Genomic DNA, 17,124 nt, shown 5'->3' with positions numbered 1-17,124 from the left:
CCTTGCTCATCCATGTGGAGACAAACAAATTTCCGACAGAAAACCAGTTCCTTTTGTGTGGAGTTTAGGAGAGCATCAAGCAGAGCCTGGGGGAAGTTTTATTCCTCAGTGCCTCTTTGAGGAGTGGCTTTCACTTCGAATGATACAGAAAGATTCCCATCAGGTGGAATTGCCACCATAAAAATCAATGCAAATACCTACACCCACCATAAAAAAATCAATGCAAATACATACACCCACCATAAAAATCAATGCAAATACATACACCCACCATAAACTGCATTTCACTCACAATACCTCAGTCCCATCTGAACAGTGAGCACACCACCACGGCAGAGAGCCCAGCCAACAAAGGCAAGGCTTGGCATCCTTGGGCCAAGCATTTCTACACAGAGTGGCTCAAACAATGAATAGAAGGATGGTTAAGCACAGGTCAGAGCAAGCTCTGGACTCACCGATCCTCAGGGAATGGGGGCTGGCAGCGATCCTCATCAGCCACAGCAGAAGGAGCACCAGAGGCGCCAAGACACGGGGCATCTTCCATAAATCCTCATGGAGCCCTTTGGTGGTCTGGGCATGACATAACTCTCTGTAGAGAGAACACAAAGCACCATGAGCACCTCTGCTCTTGAACCAGAGGCTCAGCAGGATGACACTGCTTCACGCTTGCCAAGCACTTGGGACAAAGAGTCTATTTACCAAAGGAGGAGGAGGAGGAAGCTATTTACAGACTATGAATTATTCAGAAGAGCTTCCAGCAACAACAACAAAAAAAATAATAAATGGAAGCAAAACAAGGAAAAGTCCAAATATTTCATTTTGGCATTTTTAGCATTTCCACAAAACCAAGTGGAAATCGATACTGAGGCAGATCTTTAATTTCTCTTTCCACCTTCCTCCCTTTTTTTCTGCTCAAAACAGCCTACAACTTCAAACAGGATACTGACTTCTGGTTTTAGGCTAGGACAAAACAGTTTCGTATCAAAATATAACTTTGGCCACCAAATTAGAAACCCATTATTTGTACTGTTCCTGCCCCAGTGACAGTCACCACCTCTTTCCCTGCCTTTCAGGTGCAAGAGGATTCAGGACAAGACTAAGAGTAGGACCACTTTTTGTTGCTCCTCTTACAGGGTGGATTTCACTTTACAGGAGAAATGGTTGTCCCTCAAGTTGATCAAATTATCTCCAAGGCAGCAATGTCCTTAAATGCAAACTATTTAATCTGTTCCCTTATCTCTCCCTTGTCCAATTATCTGGGAAACATTCTCATTCTATTCCATTTCTCTAATTCTTGGGCTAAATACTTCAGTCCCGACACAAGCAAAGTCTTTACCCTGCCTTGGAAGTCACAGAATCACAAGTCACCGGGAGTTTTGTTCGAGAAAGACAAAGCTTTTAACTTGGAATTTTTCCACTTGTCTCATTTTAGATTACATTCCCATTTCCTCCATCTCATCTCAGTGCTCCTCAGAAGGGCTCACCCTGCTTCACAGGGAAAGAAACATTGACATGCGCCCATAGAAGCAAAGGCAACAAACACAGGGGATGAGCAGAGAGCACATCTCCATTCCATGGGCCTTCATTTCTCCCCGGATCAATGTCTCCCTTGCATCCTGAGTCCCAGTTCTCTCAGGTGGAGAAAATCAAGGGACTCCATGCTCTAATATCAGTTGGACATTTGAAGATGGCACAAGTTGTGAGTTCAATGCATTTTTAACAAGCAAAAGCTGCCAAAAACCACCAGGAAACCATTAGCCCCCTCTGAGAAAGGCAATGACAATTTTCCCTTCTTTTTAGTGGGAGTTACAGGTTAACTCCTAGGGAGTCAAAAACCCTAACAGGTTAAGTGCATGGTAAATCGGTTACATGGAAGCGTTGGCAGCAGCACAGACAGACTGTGGAGCAACGTTATCATTTGAGCACTTTGAAGCAGTTCTTTCCAGACTTTCCAAGTTATTGCCAGAACAGCAGGATCACACCAGATTTATTCCCACCAGTACCACAGCACAGGCTATGGAACCAGCACCAAAGTCACACACAGGGACATACACGCATCCCCTCTCAATCCTTCCCTGCAGAACCCTAGAAGGAGCCAGAGAACCTCAAAAGAAGCTTGAGTTCTGCATCCCAAAGAGCTGCATCATGCTCAGGATCGCTCCAAAGCCACTGAACAAGACTCACAGTCCTCTTCCTTTAGGTCCTGCGCTGCCGCCCTAGGCATGCTTTCAGTGCAAGCAATGTCCTGAGCAGCCAGCCGGTGGTGATGAACTACATGTCAACTAGCAAAGCATCTGATAAAGGACCTCAGATGTGGTTTGCCTTATTTATCCTCTATTGTCCCCTCCTCCCTGGGCAAGGCAGTCTAGAGGAGACTACAAGAGCCATCAGTGAAAGAGACACAGAGAAAGGCTTCAAACACATCTTGACACATGACTACAAACCTGTTAAATGCTCATCCCTGCTGTTTCCTCACCACAGCATTGCCTCTTTGCTCAAAAGAGCAACTCATCAAAAAGGAGTTTGTACCAAAAACTAGCAGAAGCCTTTGGCTCTTTGCACCTTGCCATCACCTTTAGCAGGGTACCTGCACCCTCCACAGCCCATTCCCACTTCTCACCCCTTCCTTTTGCACATCTGAGGGACGAACCACAAGGCCAATTCTCCTGTTTGCAGCCTGGTTTGGTGAAGAGGAGAATTACAAGATTCCCAGAGAAGCAGCTGCCTTTGCATCTCCAGCTCAGTGTTAATAGCAAAGCTAAATAATAAATACAGGGCACCCGCTGTGCTATGCTACATGAGCGGCAGGGTTGTAATTACCTAGAACATGGAGCACAGAGGGATGCTGTGTTCACCTAACGCATTACCCACTGCTAAGAACGGCTTCCCAGTGCTTGGATTTTTAAGCGCAAACCCAAGGAACATCTGTCAGCAATAGAAATACACCTTGGGGTTCGCCAAAGAGCAGAACTACACAGGTTCCTGCAACCCATAGCCATCGGCCATCTGGTTGATGGAGGTGCTAGCAAAATACCCAGGGATTGCAACACAAGGGCACTTTGGCATCATCACACCTGTGCCACTGAGCAGTGGGAACAGACATGGGAATCCAAGACTTAGGATGAGAGGGAAATGAGAGGGAGGATTTTTCCTCTTTGCCTAACATCAAGGTATCTACTCTCAGAAGAACAAAGAGGGATTTCAGTCCTCATGGCTCTCTTTATCTCTCCGAACGCCAAGGTGCTCCTGTCTCCCACTCTCTAAATTCAGGCATGAAAGGGTGGTAAACACAGTTCAAACCCCTTCTTTGTAAGATAATGTTTGCCTTGCAGAGTTGGCCATCCTCCCAAAAGCTTTTGCTTCCTTACAGCTGCAAGGTGCACCTTTCCCTCTCTCATCTCTCCATGTGTAGTAGCTATAAAACATGCTTCCTGCCCAAGCGCAGCGATGACTCGTAGGCATCGAGTCCAGTGCAGCCTCCAATTCCCCACAGAGAGGGGAGGACAATAACCCTCTTTCATGTAACACAAAGCAGAAAGCCTCAGAAGCCAAGAAAACACTTAAGAGATCAAGGGTATTTAGTAACTTGCTGCACTAATTCTTGTGCATGTGGAGATGGCTTATCCCAGGCTCATTCTCACCACAGTTTGCTGGAAATAAATCAAACCAAACTTCCCTTATTCAAGTTTGCACCAAGAACATGCCAGCCTGCTTATACATTCACAGCTCTTGCATCAATGGTTTCTCTTTATTATACTGGCAGCGTGCTATGACAGCAAGCAAGCCTGGTTGATGGACAGCTGTTTATAAAGCAGTCTGAATCTGCTACCTCCAAAAGGGGTAGGCTGCCTAGAAGAGACTTCCATAGGTCCTTCAGGGTGGTACATGAGTTGCTCAATAGGTGGTGGACCATAAGCTAGCCCCTGGCTTCTCTCTGCACAGCTCAAGTCTGTAATTCTTTTCCTGGTAAGCCCTTTTTCATCTTTAGCTCTGAAAATTCAAGAGAATAAAATAAATCAAGACCATACTGAAGAGTTTTGAGTTCTCTCTGGAGAGAAGTCTCTAAATACCAAGCAGAATTATGGACGATTTGCTCCTCAGAGGAAGCAACTTGCTTCTGAAACTACTTATACATTTTTAATGACTGTGAGATAGCAATGAAGAAGAGCACCATTGCCACACCGGCCTTATACACCGGTATTATGAGATCTTCGCAGGCAAATTCTTAGACAATACAGCAAAAGCCAAAAGGCAGAATAAAAATGCTAAATCACAGAATAAAAGCCTCCTGAAGCTGCCACACCAACAGCGAAGGTATGCCTGAACGCCAGCCACTTCCTTCCTTTCCCTCTTGTTCCCTCTGCCAAGAACACGTAAGAAATCCAGGCTCATTGCTATTTCTGTTCACGTTTGCAAAGCTATTACCACCCTAAAAACCTGCTTGCCACCTGCCCTGCCACATTTGTCCTGCCACATCTGTCTCCAGCTGAGGAGCCCTGAAGATGGGCAGCATCCCATCAAGGTAAGGCACAGCATCTCCAGCTGCGCTTCATCCCATGGTCCTGGAAGGAGGCTTTCAAAAGCCCCAACGTGTGCTTTATATCCTGATGTAACCTCCGTTTTCTTCTACTGCAAACCCCCTACACCATCGTCTGCAAGCGCGCTGAGAAACCACAAACACCCTTTAAAATTGGCAGCAACTTCAATCTTATCCAGGCAATCGGGAGGCAGACTTTTACTCAAACGCTACTTTGGAGGTGGCTTTGGTGTTGATGGATCTTTCCGTGCATCACCAGAAGCTTGATGAATGGTGAGAAAATGCAGCTCAAGCAAAGCTAGAGTAATCCTCGCAGCTGAGACAACAAATTTAACAGCTGCAGAGCAGCAAGGAACTCTGAAGAACTGTCAGGAAATATCAACAAACAACTTAACAGAGCCTTCTTCATTCTTTCGACAAGCAGAGAAAGCTATTTCCTCTCGCAAAGCTTCATCTGCAGAGAGGCTCCCATTTAAATGGAACAGACAAGAGGGAAAGCAACTGGAAAACATTTCAACAAGTGACTGTTGCTGGGCTTGAAAAAAGTGCCTGTGTGTCTCAGGGGGAGGGAAGGAACTAAACTGCAAGCCTGCCCCAGGGATGCAAAGAGGTAAGTTCGATTAAACTGAAAAATCACTCCATTTAAAGCTACCAACAGTATGTTTTCCTCTGCAAACTGCATAATTAGCATGGGTAAATCATTACCACCAGGTATGGTTGCAGTCAAAACCTCAGTAAGACTGAGAGATGGATCAGATGCGTATAAAGAGAACGAATAGCTGGAATTACAATAGTCAAGTTGTAGGGGTTTTAAAGAGAAAATAAGGTTTTGGAAGGCATGTAAAACCCTTCATGCTGCAAGGCACTGGCTAACTCCCTGTGTCTGAGGGTTAGAAGAATCACCCCTCGGGGCAAGCCTCTATGCACTGCTTCTGAAAGCAGCTAGCACTGAAAAAGCATACATAACAATATGAAGCACAGCTCTGTTCCAGTCTAGCAATTTCTATGTTCCTATAAAAACTATGTCTCCTTTGAGATTTCATCAGCATTAAAGAGGCTGCTTTCCTTTCAGCCACCAAGCCTCAACTCTCCTCACATTGCCCTCACAATATTCACACTGTGGCTGGCCAGGAATGAACTCATCTGAGGTGAGAGACAGAGCAGTGGTATCTCTTTTGCCCAGGTATTGGGGGGATAAAAGGACCTCTGACTCTCCATCACACCACAGTGACAGCACCGCTCCCAGAGGGTCATTCATTTAGCACCAGAGGAGGTGATATTCAAGGGAAGGTGATGTTGGTGATAAATGCCGGCTCAGCTGATACATAAAATGGGTTTTTTTGTGAATTCTCCTAGCTCTGTTCTTTTATCTCTCTCTTCTTCTATTTTTTTTCCCCTCCACCCTTCGTGACTTCCAGAAAAAGCAGCAAGAAACTTCAAGGAGAAAAGAATTCTGGAGGCAGTGAAGCAGAAGGACGAATGTATTCCTGACATTTCTCATTCCTTAGGATTATTTCCTTTAACTTCCTCTCCCCGCAATCCTGAGTTCTCTCTCGTCTCACCCTTCTCAATCCTCCCCAGCATTAGCAAAGCTTGATCAACTTCTATCATTGCTTAGAGATAAAAGCTATATGTACCCATCCTAATTCCTCATACAAGCTGCATATAGACTCAGCTATCTCGAAGGGAGATTTTCCACAGCGCTATCAACCACAGACCTGCAAACAGGAGGAGACTTCAGCAGTTAGAGTTTGAGGCTGAGTCACAGGATGTCTTTATTCAATTACCCGCTCCTCCATAGGCTTGTCACAGGACCCATCAGGCCCCTCAGGGTCGGTCAATACTTGAAAGCAGTATTGGCACAGCAAAGTGAATTACGAGTGTGAAAACCCCGCTTGCCCCCTCAGAGGGATGCTTACAGAAGTCCCATTACAGACATTGACTTGACAGCATTAAAACTCAGTCGCTGGGGCAGCTTATTTTACTCTAGAAAGAGGTTTAAGCTGCTTCTCTACTAGCAAATTTTGCCACTCCAACAGTGCTGGCAAACCCCTTTGGGAACACAAGAGCGTTCAGTCTGTGTGCTGCTATCCCCTGCCTTTCTGCCCTGCTTCGCAGTGCACTGTCAGGCACAGCAATGCTTTCAAGATGAGGGGATTACAAGACCCTTACCCTTCCAAACCATCCCTGCACGACCACCCTGAGACCATCTACCAAAAGCTTCCCTTTGCTGTGATAATTCACTTCTCACTGGGAAAAAAATAACCAATGAAGAGGAAACTAGGATCGGGCAGGATTTTCTACCCCCCTGGTGTCCACAATTTATATTTATTAACAAACAATAGCAGTTAAAAAGCACTGTGGCCTCACACAGTGACGACATCTGCTCTACCCACTTCAGACATTCTTAATTGCTGTCATCTTAAAGGAAAAATCACCACAAGCCTAAAGGAAGAGGGGGGGGTGTGTAGGTGGAAGGCAAAAAGCAGACTTCATCCGGATGAGGATATCAAGCTGCCATTAAACAGGGACCAGAGATGTCCACGCCAGCATTGCTCCTCTGCTCTAAGAGCTGTATGTCACGAGACACAGAGACACAGGCTTCACCTAGATCTCTAGCAGCTGGGTATCAGAAAGGGCACGCCGGGCACCTACATTTCCCCTGTGCTACACCAGGAAAGAACACAGACTCACCACATCATTTTAAGCCATACTGTACCTTCCCCTGCGCAGTGTAAGACACAAGTACGTGGACGGCATTAAACCTGCCGCTCTACCAACTTGCTTGACTGCATCTCACCAAGCTGCGATGCAAGTGCACACACTACAAGAAAAACATAGTCACCAGGATCCCAGCTTTATAACGTGCCAAGGACTGTGTTCAGAACGAACTGCTTTAAAATACCCCTTCCATGAGTTAGGGTTGTACTCTAGAGTATATACTGTATATAGGGGTATACTCCTGACAGCATACATACCCTTTCACCACAGGAAAGAGCTCTGCAGAAAACCATTTTCACCTCCTCAAAACTGATGATTTTCCCAGTTCTGCCACACTTTTCACGGCTCTGTTTTGATGAGCATGCACGTTTTTGGGAATGTGCTTTCAGCCATTTGCCTTGCAGCAATCGAACCTTCTTGAACGCAGCGTTGGAAAAGAGCAGCTTTTCCCTTTGAAGGACATCTTCAGGTTTTGGGTTGTTTCTCCCTTCCCCAGGACTGATATTTTTTGCCACAAAGCTTCCTTTCATCAAACACACTTGGATGGAGAATTTTCAGCTCTCTCAGAAGAAATGAAATCCAACCAGCACTCGCCCTTATTTGCTGTTAGTGAAGAATTACTGCTACCACGGAGCCTCTTTACACATGAAGGAAGTTCTAAAATATGAATCGGATCTGTGAACATATCAAGTCTAGGGGGAGAAAAAGCTCTTAAATACATCACCCTGATCTCTGGGCTACAGCAAGAAGATTAATCTATTTATTTCACTTAAAGGCTCTGGCAGATTCAAGAGGGAAAAGGAGGAAAACAAAGAAGCCTCTACCAAATCAACCTGCAAGAAGTGGTTTATGGCCAAAAAGCTTGTTTTGCTGCTTCTTCTACCTGCCCAAACTCTAAGTGAAACAAATAGATTCCTCTTCCCATCTATCACCTAAAGAACGTTTTGATACACACAAGCTCAAAAAGCCTGTACTTTGAGGCTAGGAGGAGGCAATTTGTGAATGGCTGAAGATGATGTTTGTACGGCTTGGTTTGTGTATCTTAATGGAGTGAGAAGTTTCGGGTGTGCGTTTGGAAGACAGTAAGCATATGCATTTGAAAGGAGGTGGGAAAGAGGACAGATGCCAAGCTAAAAATATGCATCAGAAAGCATAGAGGTGATAGGCTTGGGAGCAGACAGAGGAGGGGCAGAGGAGAAGAGTCTGCACAAGGGAGCAAGGAAACCTACACAGCTAAAGGAAAACACAGGAGTCGGGGGATGCACATACATGCAACGGTAGGGTACACAACAAGAGGGCTCCTGCAGTAACAGAGCAGCTCATAGCAATAAATAGCCTTGCACACGAAAGCAGAACCAAAGTCCAAACTAATAGGAGATGTTGCATTTAAAGGCATTAATTTGCATGACACAAGCTTTTAACCCTGCTTGTAGGATAAGTGACCGAAAAAGAGATTTCAAACCAGAAACCTATGTGTTTGATCAACAGTTTAACAAGATAGATCATCCAATTAGAGGCACAGTGCTGCTGTGTTACCAAGATGAAACATCCAGGCCCCACAGGGATGGAGAATGGGCAGCTCTGGCGTTTATCCCCTGCTGTTGCAACATCACGCCAAACCCCACATCAAGCAGCAGCAGGAAAGGGAGGGGAAATTCCCTCCTGGCCATATGGGAAATACCCATACCAAGTGCAAGCATGCGATGCTTCAGGAGGGGGCAGAGTTTGCCAACCTCCCTCACTAGGAATCGAGCCCTCAACCTCGGCTGTATCAGCAGCAGGAGCACCCTTGCAGCCGTGATGATGGAAGCGCAGAAATGAAGCAAAGTTTGTCGACAAAAGGAAACTTATTATTAGGCTTGTTGATGCATTACTGGGCGAAACAACCCCAGAGAAATCACACACACGTATCCTTGGCAAAAAGCTGCTCAGCTTTTCCCCTCCCGACAGCACAGAGAATTCACTAAGAGACATGGCTTCCCTCCGCAGTCTTGGCTCTGGCATCTCTGTTTCTCACCATCCTCTTCTCTCCGTCTCCTGGCCTTTAATGTATTTATTCTAAGGCTTGGAGAGCCTTTTGCGTAACAGGGAATATGGGCACAGAGCAGCTTGCCTGACGATACAAGAAGTACTTCTAAACAAAGCACCACTCGAGTTTCATAAGCCTCGAGATAACTGCTCTTCGTCTGGTTTATCCTTTGTTTCTCAAATACCTGCCCACTTCGCTTCAGACAGATACTTCAGGCCATTACATACACAATTCCTGGACAGCCCCAGACTTCACATACCATTTTGCCCAAGTTATTTGCCATGTCCTCCTTCAGCAAGCCAAATGCCATCAGCCTGCTTGCTTGCAGAGACCTTGTCCAGACAGAGGCACTCCTGCAAGAGAGCTAAGTTCTTCTGTGCTAGAGGAGAGCAGAGATCTCCGAGAGTGCTGATGGGACTCGCGCTTCTGAATTGCCATGGACCTTAGGAAAGTACTGCGTAAAACCCCACACCCAGCAAAGAACGTCACTACTGATTCAAACGGAGCCTGCATCTTGCCATCACTGTGAAGAGTTGAGCATGGGATAAATCTCACAGGCACTTAATAGGCCCTTACTCCATTCTTACTTGAGCACATGAAGTCCCTTCCTATCTGCAGTGTGATACAGGCAGAAGAATGACACCACAGTGGCAGACTTTATCCAGGGGTTCAACGTGTAGCAAGCAAAGATCACTTGACTTCATTAGCAAAGCATAACACGCAAGCCCACAAAGGCACAGCACATTGCCTCAGTGTGAAAAACAAATTTGTTCACAAAACAAATGCATTCTGACCACCTTGCCTTTCTCCTGCTCCAAGAGAGCTATAATCAGGCTGCCTGTGCTCCTGACTTAGCAGCATTCTCAAAACTGCTCCCAGAGCACTCATCCTCATCAGCAATAGCCAATTTCCAAACTGAGCAAGGAACAACTCTTTCCAGAGTTGGCTTTTCAGTTGTTTTCATCACTGCCTTAACATCAATTCCAGTTAAATGAGGGAAGTACAAAGGGACTAAGTTATGCCCACACTGTGCACTCTGAAAACCCTGATCGCATCATTCTCTTCAAGCTATAAGCATAATTTGTCCTCATTAGCCAGCCTTAGCCCAAGTTTAATGCTTGCATCTTGACCTATAAGCCGTCCAAAATCCAGCACCATATTCTAATGCAGCTGTTACCCTTAAGCCTAAATTCACTGCCTGTCTGGCCAGATGAGCCAACAGGACTCAGACATCTGACATCCTGAATTTGCTTTCTGATCCAGACACTTCTGGTTTGCTCTCAATACCAGGGCAAGCAAAGCTTGCACAGTTAGGCTTCTAATACCCATTGACGTGACCATCCCTAATCAACCTGGAATATGATGCCCAGTATCCAACCAAATTTCATGGGGATGCAGATGCACGAAACTTGGTTTATATGAGTTTAATGAAATAATCGTCTAGTAGAGAGATTTCCCCACAGAATAAAGGATTGCATGTTTAAGAATCATAGAATCTTCGCTCAAATCCCATTAGACACCCAGGAATCCACAAAGGGAAGCTGTTATACATGCTCCAAATATAGGGAAAAACCATCAGTTAGAGCTGAACGAGCTCAACCACGAGGCATAAACTGTACACCAGACTGCCTCAACTCCCCAGCTCATGGCAACCACTTGGGTTTTCTCCCCCCAGCCCCTGGGATTCGCTTCAGCTCAGATACACTCCAAGCAGAGCAAGTTTTGAGCGGCTGTGATTCAGCGCAACTCATTTTGAACCAGTTTAGAGCCCAGCAGGCTTCCAACTACTCCAGCTGCCCAGTAACCATCAGCCCAGCTGATTGTTGCTAACTGCTGTCAAATGGCAGCCTGGCAGCCTCTGCATCTTCTCCTGCCCCCAAAAGAAGAGCTATTAACGCTAAACTCCACATTACTCCCTTCCAAAAGTAGCTTGGACGCTGCTGGTGGGAGAGGGACAAAACACCCGGAGGGACAGATAACACCGAGTATTCTGAAGGTGAATGAAGGCAGTCACTCATCAGACATCCAGCCTGAGCTCTTCCCCAGCACCATGAGGAGCAGCCCTTGCTCCCTCCTATCTCAGCCTGCTTTGCCAGAAGTTAAATCACTAACATTAGAGGGCCATTTTCTCTCTGCCACCCCTAACAAATACTGTTGCTTAAACAATGAATCCTCAAAGAATGCAGGGAGATGGTGACCCCAGCATGCAGATGCTGTTATTAAGAGAACAAGGACAGCCTGGTGTGTGCAAATAAACCCTTAAATTAAAAACCAAACCAACTGCCATCACCTCAGTTGCTTCCTGCTATACAAACAGTCCCTGCCCTGAAGATATACTGCTTAGGAAGCGGTCTGCTCTCAAACAGCCATTCTACCGAAGCAGCTCTTGTGCTGAGATGACACACCAATCTGGAAGGCTATTTCACACCTGGATTTCAGCCACTGATCCGAACGTCGGCTGTGGGACCCACGGGGTTCAGGAGGGGCTCCGATTTCAGCCAGTGACGGCAGCGTGCGTCAGCACGAGCGCCTGCAGAGCGCAGGAGATGCGATGTGGGAGGAAGGTGGTTAGATACTGACACCGGACAGAAACGGTTAAACGCAGAGCCCAAACTTCCGCAGCGCCACAACAGAGGAGCCTGGCCAAGCGCACAGCACCAACCCCTTTGCCTTCAAGAGCAGCTTTAGGGAGGAAATGCAGCAAAGAGCGACTGGTGCAGAAAGCCTCTGACACACCAAGGGGGAAAAACCCAAACGGTTCTCAGTAACAAACAGGGCATCATTTCCTGTTAGTGAAGTGCTGGATGAAGTCTGGCCCCTGAACAGCCTCAGATACATCACCCCTACAGGACTCCATCTGAGAGCACATCCAGGGAGCTGCTTATCAAAGACTGCAGAAACGCAATGCCCCTTTACATCAAGCTTCTCTCTGAAGTTACAGTGTCTTCTCCCTCTCCTCACTCTGCAGTCACTCGAGACTCCAAAGAACAGAGCTGATTTCTCTGGATAGCTGGTGCAGATGTTTACCCCTACGGCTCCCTCTCTGGGACCGTTTCACCCACAGCCATGCTAGCTCAGTGGCTCCTGAAGCCTGGCAGTGATCGCTCAGGACTGCAGGCTGCTGGAAAGGGAGGCAGCTCATCTGCCTGGTGCAGCCCATTAGATGTGTGCCTATCCCTTCTGCCCTGGCTCCTATCTGCAACGGAGCATCCCCCTTCTCCCATCCCCATGGCTACCAAAGCTGCCTTTTTGCCAGCTATCTGCCAAACACCATCCTCACAGGCAGGAGAATTAGTACCTGCCCCCATCCTTAGGAATGGATCCCACATCTCACCTATTTAGCTACAGTGGGTATGTTTTTCCCCCACTCGCTTGCTATGAACATCCTCAGCCATGTTAATCCTCAGAGCATCCCTGCAGAGGAGATCCAGCACACCAGAGGAGACACACTAAGTCTCTAGTAAGGTACATGCAGCACCCCACAAAGCCCCCCATGGTCAAATCAACATCAGACCCATTTTTGCACCACCAGAAGGCATGGTCCTGCCCTCCTGCTGCCTGCATTACACCTTCCTCCTAGAGAGGTGCATATGGAGGTAGAAAGTGGGTTCTCAAAATAGGATGACTGGGGAAGAAAAGGAGTTGAAGACACTGAACATTCAGAGTGTGCAGAGGCCACATTTCTGCCTAAAAGTGAGCAGGCTGGAGACAGGAGAAGAGCATCCAAGTCCCAGGGAAAGAATGGACAGTCTCCAGATACTTGAATTTATGTCAACCTGGAGACCAGACAAAGAACCATTAATTCTTGGGCTGTCCAAGCAAGAATTGGATGAATGACAACTTTAGCATTATGGCTTTAATGGACCATCTCCCCTGGGTGCCAGGGAGAAGACGCTCTTTCTGGCTCTACTGTCCAAATGCCAAGAGAGATCCAAATCAACCACATCCTGCTGTCTTCATGTTAACGGCCAGGAGCCCTCTTCATCCTATGTGCCTTGTGAAGGCTGATAAAGAGAGCTGTTTGGCAGTACTCAAGTCTTTGCTCTTCCTTCACCTGCCTCCTCGCAGCTCCCCGGCCTTCTCTTATGAGACCGACTGCCACTTATGCAGGAATTGGTCTCTGGGGAGGATGGGGGGCACAGGAATTTCAAACCCTTCTTTTGGAGCTGACAGCAGCAACAACAGCTCAAAAGGCTTGTGAAGAGAGCTATCTTTATGAGAGCTCACCCCTCCAAAATCTTTCCAAGCTCCTTTTCTTAGGCACTTGGAAATAATTAAAGTCTTCCATCAAATTATACTGAGGATCTCTATAAAAAGCCTTTAATTTCCATTCGCTTAATGTAACTCCATCCACCAAATGAACTCTGCGGGGGGCTTTTTTTGTTTTGGGTTTTTCTTTTTCTATCAATTCCTCCCCCCCCCCCCCCCAAAATATCATGCTGGGAAACTTTAATTTGATTTTAGCCTGACTAGAATTTTGGGCTGTGCCACATCCTGTCAGCCCATCACAGCTGCAGGGGTAATCTCGAGCTCTCTTTAACTCCTCTGCGTCTCATTTCATCAGCTCATGGTCAGCGGCAGCAACCTCTGCTCATACAGTAGGCATTGAGTAAAGCTTCCAAGTCAGCAAGAAACCTAAAGAGCCCCCAGTCCATTACTCCCCGCTACAGGCATGCTGAAATACCAAGTGGTCCAGGCTTACAGCAGAGAAGGGCAGGTTTCATATTTTATCTATGCGGCAGAGGTTGCCAAATTGACCTTTAGCTCACAAAATAAGCGGCAGGGATTTTCCACAGGGCACAAATAGCTCTTTCCACCCCAGTGACTTTTTAAGCTCCTTAATGACCAGGAAGCTTCCCAAAAGAGAGCCGGTATCCCCTTCCAAGCGACCCTCAGCAGACGCTGGACAAATCGTGCCACAATGCCACAGGTCAGAGCAAAACCACAGAAGCTGTTGCAGTCAGAGGCAGCTCGGGATGCTACCGGAGAGGTGCAAACATGCAGAAGGTTTCCTTGTGTGTGCCAAAGCCTGTAGCTGCAACAAGAGGAACCAAGCCTAAGAACAAACCCCGCAGGAAGATCTGAATTCCCCCGTCACTATTGCTGTAGCAGTTTAGTCACTTCAAAGCCTATTTGCCTTTACACAAATGAAGAGAGTCTGCTCCCCAAACTGTTCAGGCCATCTGTGTGCTGCACAGTAGCATCTCAGGAGGGAGAGCTCAACACAGAGCGCACAGGAGGGATGCAGAGACCGTGTTCTCCCACACACCTCCGGCTCTGTGCTCCAGCAGAGGCAAGAGGCAGCCACCTACACAGCCTGCATTGGTGGCAGACCCAACTCTTCCCCGGGGCGAGGAAGAAGCCGTGGGAGCTGAGCCAACACCAAGAGAAGCAAACCCAGCCTGGGGGAGGAGAAAAATGCCCGCAGTTAACACATGTGCTTGAGTGAGGGTGGCACAGCTGTAGCCGCAGCCAAAGAGGAGGGAGAGAGCCAGGTATGCACTTGGCAGATAGCTGGGCTGGTGTGAAACGGCTTCATCCATGCAGGGGAAAGTGGGAATAATAATACAAGCTGCGAGAAACAGGCTTCAATGCTAGTAGTTGAGAGACACGGGGCAGGGAATGGAGAAAGGCAGAGGGACTTCAAGCTGCTCTGCGTCCTAGGAGGAGAACTGGAAAGGGAGGAAGAAATACAGCTGTATTTCAGGAGCAGGCAGTGCGTTGGACTCTGCCGCTGATATAATTCAGCCTTTAAGCTTGGTTTGACCATACTAATCTGAGGATTATATCCCAGATTACCCTAGAGCCAGGAATGAGGAAAGAGATGCCTGTGTGCCTGCAGTCACTTCCTAGCAAAGAAGGGGTCCAGGCTGCACTGCATGCAGAGATGTGACCCTACAGGGAGCAGGGGCCATGTCCCAAAACAGCCACAGGGCTCACTCTTTCCCACAGCTTTTACAACACGCTCCCCCAAAAAAGCCCTGAAATGTTTTCAACACATCTGCCCAGGCTTTGTGAGCAATTTAGGAGAGTCAAAGCACTGGCATGTGCTATTCACAGCAGCTGCTCAGCAGAAGGAAGAAGATGATGATAAGCTTGTGCTCGATTTTGTTGCTGTGAGCACGCAGCAGATGCTGGCAGATAGGGTTAAGAGCGCTTTATGGGGTCTCATAGAAGCTAACAGACAAGCAAGCAAGTATGCATGAACAAGAGGTATAAGATTGCTGACCTCCTAGAACAGCAGGGCTTCACTTGGTAATCAAAGCACCAACGAAGTCCAAGAGCTGGAAAAGCCAATGGCTTCTATGAGGCAAAGCATGACACTGTTTCAGGACACGAAGGTTTCATCCCCAGTTCTGCTGCTTGGCTAAATTACTTGCTCTCTGAACGCATTAATTTTACCACCCGTACCTAGTGAGAGTAATGTTGCAGACCTCTTCAGTGAAGGGCTTTGAGGTGTCAGCACGAAGAGTGTTCTGCAAGACTCATATATCACCATTAGCTCTAGCCAGGAATAACCCAGAGGCTGGAAACCTGGAGCAGCATTCTTCCAGCTACATTTGGAATGGGTTTCCTTCCCTCTTGCCCCAGTAAACCCATACTATGGTCCTTTGCCCTGGCTGGACTTGGTCATTTGCTTGAACTACAGCAGCACTCCAAATGAAATCCTCAAGACTCCAGATGAAAACCTTGTCCCCAAATACTATGCTCCTGTCATCCAAATCAAGACAATTGCTGCTCCACACAGCAAATCAAAACCAAGAGGGGAACCCAAAATAGAGCTCAGGCCTCACAATGCAGTGCTGTGCACACTAGAAGATGCTGCCATTAACATTTCACACCTTAAGTTTTTAGCCCGTGCTCAAAGACTAATATTTAGTGAAAGGAGAAGACAGCATCTTTTAACAACACCCTTATCTCCATTGAATTCACTGGCGTTTTTCGTCCTGTGGCAAAGCTCAGCTATTCCTCTTCCCCTCCACAGTGGGACAGGACATATGAAAGTCACTCCAAGAGTTCATTGTAAACACAAACCAAATGGGCTATGCAAGGCAACTTTCTTCTGTAGAGATGCTCTCTCTCACACCAAACCAAAGCAGTCGCCAGTGATTTACCAGTTCAAGCGATTTTAATAACTCTCCCACTGACAGCTCAGGACAGGCAACACAGCGCTGGTATTGTCAGGTCACTGTTCTGCCTCAGAGCACTGTCCAGAACAGCGCTGGGATGGAGGTAATTAACGATGTGGTAACTAATCTGTTTAGTCATCCGCTGTGTCTACAATTCATCTCTGTCATGTGTAAATAGAGTATCAAAGCTTGGCAGTAATGGCTGTCAAGTAGCCTTCCATCCCACAGCAGATTTGCTGGGGTTTACAGAGGAGCCTAAACAGCCCCCTCTAAACAGCCTTGTCCAAATAAATCTGATCCTTGCCACCAGCAAGAGTCAGAAGGCAACAGATGCAAGGACCCCTGCTCGGCACAGCTTTGCATACCGCTTCTTCTCTCGGTACCATTATCCATCCTCACTTTGCAGAAGGGAAAACCAGGACCCAAAGACCAAATAATTTGTCCAGAATTTCACAGGGAGCCTATGGTTGACTCTGAAGGAGTCCAGCAGGTCCAAGAGGAAAAAAGAAAGCCCAATCAAAGCAGTCAGCGCATCCAGACTTTGTTTCTGTTGGGCAGTACCTGATCCACTGGCCAACAAGGCAGGTTTGGACAAGTACAAAGAGGTCTTAGTCCTCCCTGCATGCTCTAGATGCCCCATCAAAATGTGACCCAGATTCGTGCATGCACACGAGGAAGAAGCTGAGGTTTCATGGGTTCATTCCCAC

The 17,124-nt window shown here is 47.1% G+C and overlaps 1 protein-coding gene across 5 annotated transcripts in view; it reads right to left on the bottom strand.

Annotated features, from left to right (window-relative positions):
• GRIK4 (glutamate ionotropic receptor kainate type subunit 4) overlaps positions 1–17,124 on the bottom strand; it is a 180,264-nt gene that overhangs the window by 119,071 nt on the left and 44,069 nt on the right. For 4 of the 5 annotated variants that reach the window (XR_010616437.1, XM_065697041.1, XM_065697044.1 and 1 more), the window contains exon 2: positions 456–589. Coding sequence is in view for 4 of the 5 variants with exons in the window: in XM_065697041.1 (XP_065553113.1) it covers positions 456–537 (82 nt within the window). In the remaining variant the exon portion in view is untranslated. Of the gene's footprint in view, positions 1–455; positions 590–11,715; positions 11,833–17,124 lie in introns of those variants that run through there. The other variant, XM_065697043.1, reaches the window with a different exon arrangement.

Source organism: Lathamus discolor, chromosome 17 (genome assembly GCF_037157495.1).
Source record: "Lathamus discolor isolate bLatDis1 chromosome 17, bLatDis1.hap1, whole genome shotgun sequence".
Classification (NCBI taxonomy): domain Eukaryota; kingdom Metazoa; phylum Chordata; class Aves; order Psittaciformes; family Psittacidae; genus Lathamus; species Lathamus discolor.
The sequence above is the reverse complement of the archived record's forward strand: the minus strand, read 5'-3'. Positions and strand labels throughout refer to the sequence as shown.